Source organism: Ahaetulla prasina, chromosome 2 (assembly GCF_028640845.1).
Source record: "Ahaetulla prasina isolate Xishuangbanna chromosome 2, ASM2864084v1, whole genome shotgun sequence".
Classification (NCBI taxonomy): Eukaryota; Metazoa; Chordata; class Lepidosauria; order Squamata; family Colubridae; genus Ahaetulla; species Ahaetulla prasina.
Window position 1 is genome coordinate 273,562,654 of NC_080540.1, and position 13,555 is coordinate 273,576,208.

The window sequence follows — 13,555 nt, forward strand, 5'->3', positions numbered from 1 at the left end:
CATTTTATGTATTCAGTTCATGCTTATACTTATATATATTATTTAATATGTATTTGACAAAATAAATAAATAAAATTTCAAATTGGCATTAAAACATTTAGTATTTGGTATTTAAAACATATAAGAGGTAAAGAAACATTCATTCATCATATTCTGCAAATCATCATGATGAACTTGCTTCCATCACTGGGAAAGCCTCCTGTTTCCTCCATCATCTTCATCAGGGGTATCAAACTCTCAGCTAGCTGGCCAGATGCGTCACGCCCTGGCCACACCCACTCCCAGTTTAGTGAAGGGGAAAAAGTCGTGATACATCACTTAACAACAATGTGACGCTGAGAGTTTGATACCCCTGATCTTCATGATTAAAAAGGAAGCCTCTTTTTAACTGATCTTTTATCCTTGTGATTTCGTGGATACATGTATGTAGTTTTCTTCATACTGTTCTTCAGAACAGTATAGAAGTGGTTTTCTGCTCACTTCTTCCAGAATGGTGGCTTTTTAAAAAAACTTTTCAACCTAGCCTACACTTTCTGGTGGTCTCCCATCAAATCAATAAGTGCTTTCGACCTTCTTTAGTTTTTTTTAGATCAAAGTGAGTTGGATATTCCCACCTACTTATTGATATATTACCGCCCACCTTTAAAAATATTTCCTTTGACTAGAGAAGGTGTTTTGGAGCTTGTACAAATCAATGACTTTTGCACTTCTTATATTCTAGAAAGATGCCCTTCACCCTTCAATGTAAACACACAACAATTATTCAATAAGCTAATAATAACATGGGAGTCGCCACAAAATATACTACAGTATGAATTGCAATACAAGGAAGCAACGCAAAGAACCTCATCCTGGATACCGGTGTGTATTTTCAGTAGATGTGATACAGAAGAAAATGTTCTCATTGTCAAAAAAAAATCTAGATATCCTCCATGTGTTCTTTTTATTGGAGTGAAAGCCAGTTCATTGACGTTTAATTCTACAGTTCTTTGCTTCTTTCTCTAGCTTGTTAAAAGAGTTTCTACACCTCACATTTCAAAAGAGGCTGTTTGATAACTGATCCTTAGTATCCTTTCGCTTTTTGAGCTGACCAGAAGTTTCTTTTCTGACATTCAGACACATCTTTCTAAAAGAGATATTATACTTGGCACAAAGGTGCTGTCACTAAATTAAGTAAGCCTTTCAGAACAATCCAGAAAACAGTTGAAGGAGGTATACTGTACATATGTTAATGAATTAACAAATTGACCCTATCAGGGCAAAATGGGAGGGTAGCATCTGTAGAAGAAAGAAGTACACTAGTTCCAGAGTTTATTTATAAATCATATTTACAACACTGTCCAACTCCAGATGCTTTTGGGAAGCAAACAACAATAAAAACCAAGTATAAAAACTATCAGAAAAAAACCCAAGAGTTAATCTTGAAGGGATTAAGCCAAGTAAAGCGCTATTTTCTCTCATTCTGAAACAGATCTGCCAACTTTTGCTGCTAACAACAACATCAATAATTTGACAACAGAACAATATGTTGAGTGAGATTTTTGTATCCATAGCAAAAGGGATGGTTGTATTTTACTTTCTGTTCTAAGATTTTGGGATGCTGACTAAGGACTACAGCCTAAATGGACACTTCTACAAACAATTATTAGCTCATATAACAGAGTACCTGATTATTAACTTGAACCAGATTATGTTGCAAGGACACAGTTTTATTTTGGTTTACCTAAGAATAAATCCATTGAACTTAATGGGATCATTGGGGGGGAATTAATTTAGTTTTTTGTTTCTGTATTGCTTCCTACGCTCAAACACCTCGAAACAATGTTTGTAATTTTAAAATGCATCTAGTTAAGATACAAAACTCAATAATGTGAAGTTGTAATAATGAAAGCATTCTGTATTAAAGTGTTTAAAAGAAATAAGATAAAGGCAGAACAATTGCATACAGTATCCTTACAGAGAAGGCCTGTATGAAGAAGCTAATGGCAAACCATTTCCAAGAAAACAATGTGTTTGTGATAAAGGTGCTTATCTCGAATTCTTTGCAGGTCTCCATAGAGATGAAAGCCTTTAATGTTACTATCCCTGATGTAAACCCAGCAGCATCCTACATGGTTCGCCTCAGATGCATACCCAAGAATAACCACTGTTCTGTTTGTCTTTGGACAGAAGAAACTAGTATCCCATATAGTGAGTGTCATATTGGGTAATTGATAAGACATTACTGAATTGATGAAATTCAAACTTTTACTTGTTATTTTATGAAAGTTGCTGTGCATACAGTTCTGAAATGAGACTTGACATACTATTTGTCTTTTCACAGAGCTTACCAAAAAGCCTACAATTTTGAATAATATAACTAAAGAGATCTCACCAGGAAAAATAAGTCTTTTTCTTACATGGGAGGTATATTTTCATTTTCATAATTATTTATTACCTCTATAGTAGCAACTGTGAGAGGGATCTTGGAGTCCTAGTGGACAACCATTTAAATATGAGCCAGCAGTGTGCAGCAGCTGCCAAAAAAGCCAACACAGTTCTAGGCTGCATAAACAGAGGGATAGAATCAAGAACACATGAAGTGTTAATACCACTTTATAATGCCTTGGTAAGGCCACACTTGGAATACTGCATCCAGTTTTGGTCACCACAATGTAAAAAAGACGTGGAGACTCTAGAAAGAGTGCAGAGAAGAGCAACGAAGATGATTAGGAGACTGGAGGCTAAAACATATGAATGGTTGCAGGAACTGGGTATGTCTAGTTTAATGAAAAGAAGGACTAGGGGAAACATGATAGCAGTGTTCCAATATCTCAGGGGCGGCCACAAAGAAGAGGGAGTCAAGCTATTATCCAGAGCACTAGAGGGTAGAACAAGAAGCAATGGGTGGAAACTGATCAAGGAGAGAAGTAACTTAGAACTAAGGAGAAATTTCCTGACAGAAAAATTAATCAGTGGAACAACTTGCCTCCAGAAGTTGTGAATGCTCCAACACTGGAAATTTTTAAGAAGATGTTGGATAACCATTTGTCTGAAATATTGTAGGGTTTCCTGCCTAAGCAGGGGGTTGGACTAGAAGACCTCCAAGGTCCTTTCCAACTCTGTTATTCTATTCTATTCTTTTTCTTATCCTCTCACCCCATATAGCTTAAGAAAACACACATGAATGTTTCTCTTTGCTCATTAAAAACCCTCAAGAAAATATGTTAAAATCAGTCCCTTAGATCAATCATTCTTGGTTTGCATAATCATAGCTTCCCTGACATCTGAATTAGAAAACTATGTTTTAGAAGGTTTACGGCTGAAAGATGAGAGGAAACCCACATTCACATCATTTGTTTCCTATCCAAGAAACTGGTTAATTAAGCCTTATTCTATAAAGGCATAAAAATACTGAATTGTACGGCAGTCAGATAATTAAATATAGCCAAGAAAAAATGATATTGGAAAAACATCTACTTAATTTATTTGGATTACTTTTGCATTATTTACAAATTTAACTCTATGTATAATATTACTGTTGTGCTTAATTGTTCAGTGCTGGTATTTATCTGCCCTAGACTTATGAAAGCGAGCATACCATTGGATATTTCATACATATTAAGAGAATTCTTGACTCCTTCCATGGAATAACGTATCTCAACATAAAGAAAACTTGCCTGCATCTGAATCTCTCAATGGCAGCTTACGATATTAAAATCACTGCCTATAATGAACATGGAAACTCATCTTCAGTGATATACAGGGTTCCAGATTTTGTATCAACATATTCAGGTAAAATAGTTTCTTAAAAGAAAATCAAGAAAAACGTTCTATTTGCATTTTAAGTTTTAGATAACAAACTATGGAATATCATTTTTTAAAATGCTGTCTTGCCTCAGGTTTTTCTGTTTTATTATCTCCAAATTCATGAAATAATACAACATAGAATTCAATAAGTTTAGACCTTGTAGCATTAGTACATCATGTGATGCTCAAACCATAGAATGGAATATTGTATATTTTATTCCATTTGTATCCTTCTTTTCAGCTTATTCTGCAGGGGGAAAAATAGATTTCTCCTATGTGAGAGGTTAAGAGTAACTTTTCTTTGAAGAATATTCTCTTACTTATTAACATTTCTACTTATTCTTACAGATTTACCTGGTCATCTCATTATTTCAAATCAGCAAAATTATACTATTATAACCTGGAATCTAAAATACAACACTGACTGCCTGGCTATTGATTGGGGCACTGGAATAGAAGCCATGAAATCTAAAAGTTTCTGTCAAAATGAAACAAATGTAATACTTGGTAATGTCATCTTTATAATATGTTAAAAGTAGAATGTTGTTTTCATTTTAAGAAACCACATAACAAATGAGTTTATAGTTCGGTTTGGGCTTGCACAGTTGTATATATGCATACAAAAAGACCAACAATAATGACTGAAATGGAAATATGAGCTTACAACTGCATCAAAAAAAATGTCACTGAATGTTAGAATTGCTCTGCATTCTGGTATAAATGTAGATTTCAACCACAATCTAACATAGAATTAGATATGCTTAAACCAGGGGTGGCTTCAAAATTTTTAGCAAGGGGTTCTCTGCCGGGTTGCTGGGTGGGTGTGGCCATGCTGGGCGTGGCCTAGTCAGCCTCCTGCACCACAGTGGGGTGTGTGTGTGTTTTTGTCCTCCCTGGCTTTCCTTGAGCCTCCGGGAGGGCAAAAGTGGCCTCCTCAGGCTCCGGAGGCCCTCTGGAGCTTCTGGAGGCTTTCCTGAACTTCCAGAGACCCATTTTTCACCCTCGCTGAACCTCTGCACTCACCCTGCAATTACTTGCATCCAAAGCAGTTTGCATGGGAACTCCTGGGAGGAGCGGGGTGGGCAGAGTGGGGCCAGTCAGGAGTGGCATTTGGGGATTCTCCGAACTGCACAGATTCTTAGCTAGAGATTCTCCCAAAATCTTGCGAACCCCCAGAACCCCACCATGGCTTAAACCAATTGATATCAAATGTCTTAATATGACCTAAGAAGCCTGCTTTCAAATCTGGGTCTTTACTTTACTGGACTGAGGTATTTGTTGGACAGTAGATTAAATTTTGTCAACTAACCAGAAAACAGGGCAGTTAGCATAATCTTAATCCCTTAACAGCAAATGCAAATGTAAAACAGAATATTTCAAATACTGCAAAAGTTGAGTACAGAACATCTTAATCCCCCTTGTGGAACTTCTGTGCACTTTCTCTTTCAGTGAGACTTTCGAATAATGCTAAGTGAATATATTAAGAAAACTGCATTATTCTTAGCAATAGCAATGGTGCCAAAGGCATGACATCCAAAAGGAGAACTGAGAGATTTTTAATGAGAAACAAAAGGAATAAAATCCTGTAAACATAATAAAATCATTTTCTCTCCTGGAATTTCATGATTCTTTGGTGAGATTCTTTGCTGAAGTCAAGCACTCTTCGTCCACTACAAGCCTCTGGTTAACTAAAGTGGTCACTCTCAAAAAAGAAGGTCAGGCAGATTTGGCATTGTTTATTCTAAGTCAATCAATGCAGTCTCCTGCCAGGCAAGGCATTATTATTAAAATATTTACAGAGTGCTTATTAATTAAGGACCAAGGGAGATAGCAGTGTTCCAATGCTTGAAGGACTGCCACAGAGAGGAGCGGGTCAAGCTATTTTCCAAGGCACTTGAAGGCTAGCCAAGGAATAATGGATGGAAACTGAACAAGGAGAGATTCCACCTGAAAATAAAAGAAATTTTCTGACAGCGAGAACCATCAACCAATGGAACATCTTGCCTTTAGAAGTTGTGGGAGCTTCATCACTGGAGGCTTTCAAGAAGAGATTGGACTGCCATTTGTCAGAAATGGTGTAGGGTCTCCTGCTTGGGGGGGAGGGGTTGGACTAGATGACCTACAAGGTCCCTTCCAACTATGTTAATCTGATAATTTGTTCCAGAATCAGTCAAATTAGCTTACTCCTTAATCATCCAGTGCCTTCCCCACCATCCCCCCCTTTTTTTTGAAGGTAGGAACAATCTTTGTCCTCCAATTCCTTGGTGCTATGCCCATCTTCCATGATCATAGAAAAGGCCTCTGAAATTACATCCACAAGGTCCTTCAAATCTCTTAAATCCGGTCCTAGCAACAAATCTCTTAAATCCGGTCCTAGCAGCGTGTCAGCAGCTGCTTCTACACAATCTCTGTATTGGGTTGCCAGTCCTTCCTTTTGTCAATTGTTCTGCTTCAACCCAATTGAACCCAGTTCCTTTGGTGCAGCAATGCTACTTCTTAAAAGCTCCTTCAAGCTATTTCTATTATTTGAATTTATACATTATCACTTTTATTGTCTTTGCTTCAGATGCAGATTAGCAGATTTATTTATCTACTTTATTGTGTCTCATCTGTTTTTCATTGATAAGCAGTTCTTTTTTTCTTAAATCATATTGTTTTCTTAATTGTATATTTCCAAGTAATAAAATTTCTATTACCTAGATCACCTCCAACCTTATCAGTTATACAAAGTATTGCTGCATGCATGGGACCGTCAAAGCAAGGACTTAATGAAAGATGAACGGACATTAGCGGTCGCCAACTTCTATGCAGTGGAAGGAGGTATTTTTACAGCACTTTCTCGCTTTGCTTAATGTTTGTCACTTTTAGTGAATTCCATTCCAATCTCCTAATTATAGTCTTATAGCTTGGAGTGTTTGATTATATAAGAGGAGCCAGGCTTAAGGTATTTATGATATAGTTTTTCAAGTGTTCCTTTTCTTTTTTCCATTTTTAATTTCTATTGCTGTGTTTATTAATCTTGCGGTTTTCTTCATCCTTTAATGCTGTTGTATGCATTTATATTATAAGTCAGTATGATAAAAGAATCTAAATAAATACTAAAATAAAAATATTTGTAATAAATTACAGAAATTGAATGATTCAGGGGAGGGGGGGTTCCTTTGGCTGCTTTATCAAGCACATTAATTTTTTCTCTGCACTAATCCAGAACATCAGCATACACATAAATTCTATCTGCTTTCCAGTTTCTGCCATGAAATATTGCAATGCAAATAGGGAATGAAATCTAGTGCAGCGTTCCTCCTAGCAGAATTGCTTCTGTCAGCAGATTCAGGAAGACAGAGGTTCCCTTGCACACCTTCTATAATCCTCCTTCTGCATTTTCAAATTTTATTCTTTGGATTACTCAAAGCTCCAATGCAGATTTATTTTCTTTGACATCTATATTTCCCTGGATGTGGAGCTTTTTTAATATATATTTTCCAATTTTAAACTTGTCTATATAATAGTTTTCAGCTTTCTTCAGACATGACTTTTACAAACTTTTGATTGAGGAATACCAAAAGTTAAGACACCTTTTTAAGGTTAACATTCATGTCAAAAAGAAATCAATGAGAGTAGAAAATTTGTTCCCCAAAGATTTATAGCTTTGATAATGTGTGGGATCTTGATTGCTCTCTGAGCTTGGTTGTTTGAACTCTCTGAGTTTGGTTGTTTGAAGTAGTCTTCCTGTCGAAGACTACTTCAGCTTCAATTGCAACAATACACATGCACACAATAGATTTAAGCTTAATGTTAACCACTCCAATCTTGATTGCAGAAAATATGACTTCAGTAACAGAGTAGTTAATACTTGGAATACACTACCTGACTCTGTGGTCTCTTCCCAAAATTCCCAAAGTTTCAACCAAAAACTGTCTGCTATTGACCTCACCCCATTCCTAAGAGGTCTGTAAGGGGCGTGCATAAGAGCACAAGTGTGCCTACCATTCCTGTCCTATTGTTTCCTTTCATTATATCCAATTAATATAGTTATTACATACTTATGCTTATAAATATGCTTATATATTGTATAGTTATTTTATGCTTATGCTTATATATACTGTGTGATAAAAATAAATAAAATAAAATAAAATAAAAATAAAAATAAATTGTTTGCTTGAAGATGTTTCATTAACAAACTAGGTAACATCATCCATGCTAAAAGGGCTTTGTTCTAATTTTATATACTAGTGCAGAGGTCTGCAAACTTGGCTCTTTTAAGACCTGTGGACTTCAATTCCCAAAGTTCCTCAGCCCGCTTTGCTGGCTGAGGAACTCTGGGAGTTGAAGTCCACAAGTCTTAAAAGAGCCAAGTTCACAGTGTTTATGGGAGTGATCTTGGTGATTGCTTCATTAAGCTGTTGTTTACTGTTTGTTTGTCTGAGTTTACAGTTCCTTGATTGTAGTATTGTTCATTTCTTGATTTTGGTCTAGTGCTAATCTTGGTGTTAAATTTCTGTTCATCTGGATATTGATTGCTGGTGAGGAGAAATTTTGGTCTCTTCCCCCCGCCTTTTGGGGGGGCGTTTTTGATTGTCTCTTTTGAATGGTATATAGATGTTGTTTATCTCTATGTGCATGTTGATGGTTGATTTGTTTCAGTGCCAGAATTCCAAGAATTCTCTAGCATTTGGGGACTTTGCTTGGTCTAGGATAGTCACAGTTTCCCAATTGAAATTATGGTTAAATCTGTCCAATAGTGGGATCCTGCCAGTTTAACAATCGGTTCAGTGATTGCACACTTCGCATGTGCTGCGCATGTGTGTGCAGTTTTATGAAAACTTAGCTTTCGAGTTACTGGGGAGTAACACAGCTGAAGTGTGCCAATTCGCTCTGCCACGCGAATCAGCTGAGAAGATGTAGGTCAGTAAAGCACAGGGGTGGGCGGATGGGCCCACCTGATCATCGGAACTACCGGTTCGCCCGAACCAGTCTGAACCGGTAGAATCCCACCCCTGAATCTGTCCATTTGCTATGAAATTAAGGAGTTTTCATCATGTCTTCTGACTGCTAGTTGGTGTGTCATTGATGCGTTCTGCCAGTCTTCTTCTAGTTTGTTCTATGTAATGTCTGTTACAGTCCTTACATTGTAGGTTACATTGTATGTTGTAGATGACTCCTGCTTTTTTCTTCTGGGACTGCTGGATGTTTTTGGTTTACTTAGGCTGCTTTGGAGGGCTTTAGTTGTTTTATTGTTATGATGAGACCATGTGGTTGTAATAGTTTGCTTATGTTTCTGAGTTGTTTTTGATGTATAGGCAGTGTTATCCTTTTCACAGCTTGTGCTGTATTGGCTTGAGTGGTCAGGCATTTGATGAAGTTGCGCGGGTATCCATTTTGTTGGAAGATGCTGTACAGATTATCTGTTTCCTTTTTCTGATGTTCAGGGTTGCTCCAGTGTGTTTGTGCTTGTCTAAATAGTGTTCTTTCACAGCTACTTTTGTAGAAGGTTGGGTTGTTCCTCTGGTAATGGAGCACTTCGGTAGTTTTACCATAGACTTGTGTTTCTAATTTGCTATCACTGCCCTCTGCTGATGAGGATTTGATGATGATTCTTTTACATCACCAATAATGACATACTGAAATGCTAAAGTTAGACCTTTTGCATTTTTATTTTATTCTTTATTTTTATTTAACCTTCCAATTTCAAGGATGACAACTCCATAATAACATTGGGTGGCTTAAAAATGAAAGATTAACTAAAACAAAATATACCAAGGGGATAAAAAAGACAGGTAACCAGAAACCAAAACCTCAGAAGTCAAGCAGGCAATAATCAACCAAAAGGGTTTCACCGCCATCACCCACATTCTTAGCTCAGGGCAGGAGGAAACAGTATCTTAAGAAGTTTATGACGTTCAGAAGGTGGGAGTAGAGCAAATAAATATTTTTGTTACAGTTGCGAAGATCAATAGATGTTAATTTTATGTGTGTCTTCTATGAATTAATGATAGAATGAAAATCAGATTGATTCACACACACACACACAAAACAATAAAGTCTAGTCCAATTGGTATGGCTGCCTAGAAGGAATATGTCATGGTTTATTCCATTATGAGTAATTGAAATTCATTTCTGTGACTCAGTATGCTTCAGAAGTGCCAGGCCACAAGTCCATTATTTCCATTATTTCCAATGTGTGCTGACTCATGGTGAGGGTTGTCCTGAAATTGATTTAAAAATAAATTCAGGACTCCTGAAGTATATTGGTGTGACAGATAGGAGCTGTAACCAAGAATTTTTCTTTCGTATCAGTACTTTGCAAAGTCTAACAACACAAGAATGTATACAATTGATCAAAATAATTTTGGAAAATGGAAAATTGATTTGGATGTTCTTTTTAAGTTCCCAGGATAGGTCCAGCTAATGTAACAATTTCAGCTGTGACCAAACATTCAGCTGTTGTGAATTGGACTGAGATACCTACAAAAGATTGCTTGGGTTTCCTTTTGGGATACAGAATTCACTACACAGAAGTCACAAACAGCATCTCTTGGGGTAATGTACTTCATTGCGTGGACATAATTAATCAACAGATTTATTATATACCCACTCTGTAAATAAATGTGTTATTCAAAATGGAAAGTATTGAAGAAATTATGCCTTGTGTTTAGCATTACTGGTTTCCCTTCACCCGAATGATTTTTTTTTAAAATTAAGAAGGAAGAAGAGGGTTAATTAAATCCCAAAAGGCAGATGATCTATAAATTGCTCCGTAACTTCAGCATCTTATAAATCTCAGAATCTGCAAAGTGCTTTAAGGCCTATTGGTCAGTTCTGTTGAGGACAATCCTGTAATGTAGACCCCTTGCCTAAGGCCATTTGCTCATGTCAGATCAGAAACAAAAGTTTAACTGAGAATTCCCAAATGTTCACATATGACATTATGGAAAACTTAAACAGGATTAGTCCATCCCATAACTTTATAAAGTAAGATCAGCACAAGGCACTGGAATTTGCAAGAAGTTTTTGTGGATGTGTCAAGGAACTGGATGCACTGTTGAATACATTAGGCATCACTTGTAAATATTCTCTCCGTCCTCTAAATTTTCTCACAATAAAATACAAAAATTATATACGGACCTGAAGGCCTAAGGAAATATTCTACCAGCTTTTCCCAAGCTAATATCCCCAGCTGTGTTGGAATGCAATAATTGAATTAATGTCTGAAGGTCCTCAAATAGGAGGAAGAAATAATTTTGTTTATTATTTTATATAATAATAAATGTATAAATGTATGCAATGTATATAATGTTATATATCTATGTAGGGGAAATTTAAAATGTGATGGTTTATATATATATAACAAGTTTGCATGACAAGAAATAGATTTTCTTTAACTCATACAATATTAGGCTCCTCATTTTTAAAGTTTCCTATAAAAGAGAGAGAAAAAGGAAAGTCAACAGGCATGTATCACATCTATACATTTTGATTTTGGAGGCAGCAGTGAGTTCTGTTAATAATGACCCACATGCTGCAAATGCTTTACTATTCTGAAATAATATGAATCTTTTACTCCACTTCAATAAAATATTTAAGTGGAAAAATGCTTTTAACTTCAAACGCCGGAGAAAAAGATACTTAGAATATACTGCAAGATATTCTCCTACAGAGCAGCATGATTAAATGTCAAAGAAGGGATCTGAAGTCTTTTCAGAAAGTAAGGCATCATAGTCTACATGCAGAAGATCTGGTTCCCTTTAACTCTCCTTCATCTTTTTCTTTTGTAAAGAAACCAGTTGTGAAATTAAAAGAACTCAGAGAGAGGAAAGATGGAAAGAAAAAAGAGAAAAGAGAAGCAGCTGAGAGTTGGACAGGGTAAAAAGGGGAGAAAGAAGGGAGGGTGACAAATATACCTAAACTAGGATTTAAAAAGAGACCTTGACAGTGTCTTGCGGTCAGCTAAGAAATAATGGTGTAGTACATAAAGCACAGTGAAGTTTTGTTGATGGTCCTCTTTAAAGGACTGCTCATATCATGTTACAGGTTGTCCTTGTTTAATTATACTAATTGGTAAAGTCTGTTGCTAAATGATACAATCATGTCAAAACAGTCTTATGACCATCATGTTGCTTAGTGACAGTACTTCTGGCAGTTTTGATTGTCAAAGTTAAGCAAAGACTGCACAGGTAGCTAAGTGGCAACCTCTAATGATCACAACTTCTAACTTCTTGCAGCTTCCCCACTAATTTATGGTAACTTCCCTATTAAGCCAGCTTGGAAAGTCACAAATCTTAATTACTTGGCTGTGAGGACACTGCAACCACCATGTATGAGGTTTGGTCATAATTGCCATCATTCACCCTTCAAATTCGAGTGGTTGCTAAATGGGTAGTCATTAAACAAGGACCAACTGTATTGCTAGGCAAAGTTTGAATTGTTCAAGATCATTTGATTCTTTGTGTAAGTGGAGGCAAAATACATTAGCTTCTACACTACATATAGAAAGGTGCCATGCTATCAGGTAAAATATATTAAGAAAAGAGACTAGGTCATTCACTGGTCAAACTTCAAGAAAGGAATTCTCTGTTTATCATTTGAGGAAAGCATCACTTTCCCCAGGAGAGCTTAGAACAGTGTTGAATGAATTCTGGGAGTTGAAGTCCACCCATATTAAAGTTGCCAAGATTGAGAAACATTGGCTTAGAAGATATTTATCTATCACCCAAATATACTTATAATGAATTATTCCTGGGATAGGTACAGCAACTATTATTCATAACATCTTAGTCCTCCCTTCCCTTCCAGCCGTTACTATTGATTCTTCAATGAAACAACACCGCTTGGCTGATCTTAAGGCAAATACCCATTATACAGTCCACATTTCTGGCATCACTAGAAAGGGAGAAGGAGCTCAAAGCCAGCCTCAGGATTTTACTACGCTGAAATATGGTATTTTGATATTTTATTATTATGCATTTACTTATTATTACTTTTCATGTGTATTCTACTCTTTCACATTAATGTTACCCAGTTGTGTATCTAGTCAAATTAAGACTATCCACAGGACCAGGTTGTAATCCATATTGACCCAGCAGAGATGGCTAACCTTTTCAGTGCCAACAATGGGCACAGCTCTCCCTCCTAACCAGTTACTGGGCCATAAATAACTGCATATGTTAGATCCTTGATAGAGAAAACAGTTATATTACCAGTGGATCATTTTTACCAAAAAGGCTAATTCCCTAGAGTGGTTTTTCTCAACATTTTCTGTTGCTTATTTCTTTTTAGATCAAGGAGAATTTAAAGGAATGGTTGTTGGCCTCTGTCTTGGCCTCATAATAATTCCAGCTATTACTATCACAATTTGTTCCTCAATACTGAAACGGTAATTATATTTTCATGATCTAGAAATATTTTAATTGCTTTGCATGTTTTTATTCAAATTGTGGTAATTAGCAAAGAAAAGCCACAGAAGTCAAAAGTGTTGCAAAACTTTTAAAGTCATGAACAAAAGAAAAATAGGGTTCTGCTCACCTCCTCAATAGACTTACCATTACCTTGTTGTCCAGCTCTACAAAAGTTAAGAATTAAAGTAACATTATTAATAGAATAACAGAGTTGGAAGGGACCTTGGAGGTCTTCTAGCCCAATCCCAATCCCCAAACAGGAGACTCTACCGTTTTCAACAAATGATTGTCCAGTCCTTTCTTAAAGGTTTTAGTGTTGGAAAACCCACAACTTCTGAAGGCAAGTAGTTCCACTTTGATTGTTCTTACTG

General features: G+C 36.4%; 1 protein-coding gene across 3 annotated transcripts in view; it reads left to right on the top strand.

Annotated features, from left to right (window-relative positions):
- Window positions 1–13,555, top strand: part of LOC131191412 (interleukin-31 receptor subunit alpha-like) — a 45,190-nt gene that overhangs the window by 26,002 nt on the left and 5,633 nt on the right. For all 3 annotated transcript variants that reach the window (XM_058169511.1, XM_058169514.1, XM_058169513.1), the window contains 9 exons: window positions 722–861; window positions 2,049–2,190; window positions 2,324–2,406; window positions 3,561–3,774; window positions 4,138–4,296; window positions 6,490–6,609; window positions 10,177–10,329; window positions 12,583–12,726; window positions 13,066–13,162. In XM_058169511.1, coding sequence (XP_058025494.1) covers window positions 722–861; window positions 2,049–2,190; window positions 2,324–2,406; window positions 3,561–3,774; window positions 4,138–4,296; window positions 6,490–6,609; window positions 10,177–10,329; window positions 12,583–12,726; window positions 13,066–13,162 — 1,252 coding nt within the window. The remainder of the gene's footprint in view (window positions 1–721; window positions 862–2,048; window positions 2,191–2,323; window positions 2,407–3,560; window positions 3,775–4,137; window positions 4,297–6,489; window positions 6,610–10,176; window positions 10,330–12,582; window positions 12,727–13,065; window positions 13,163–13,555) is intronic.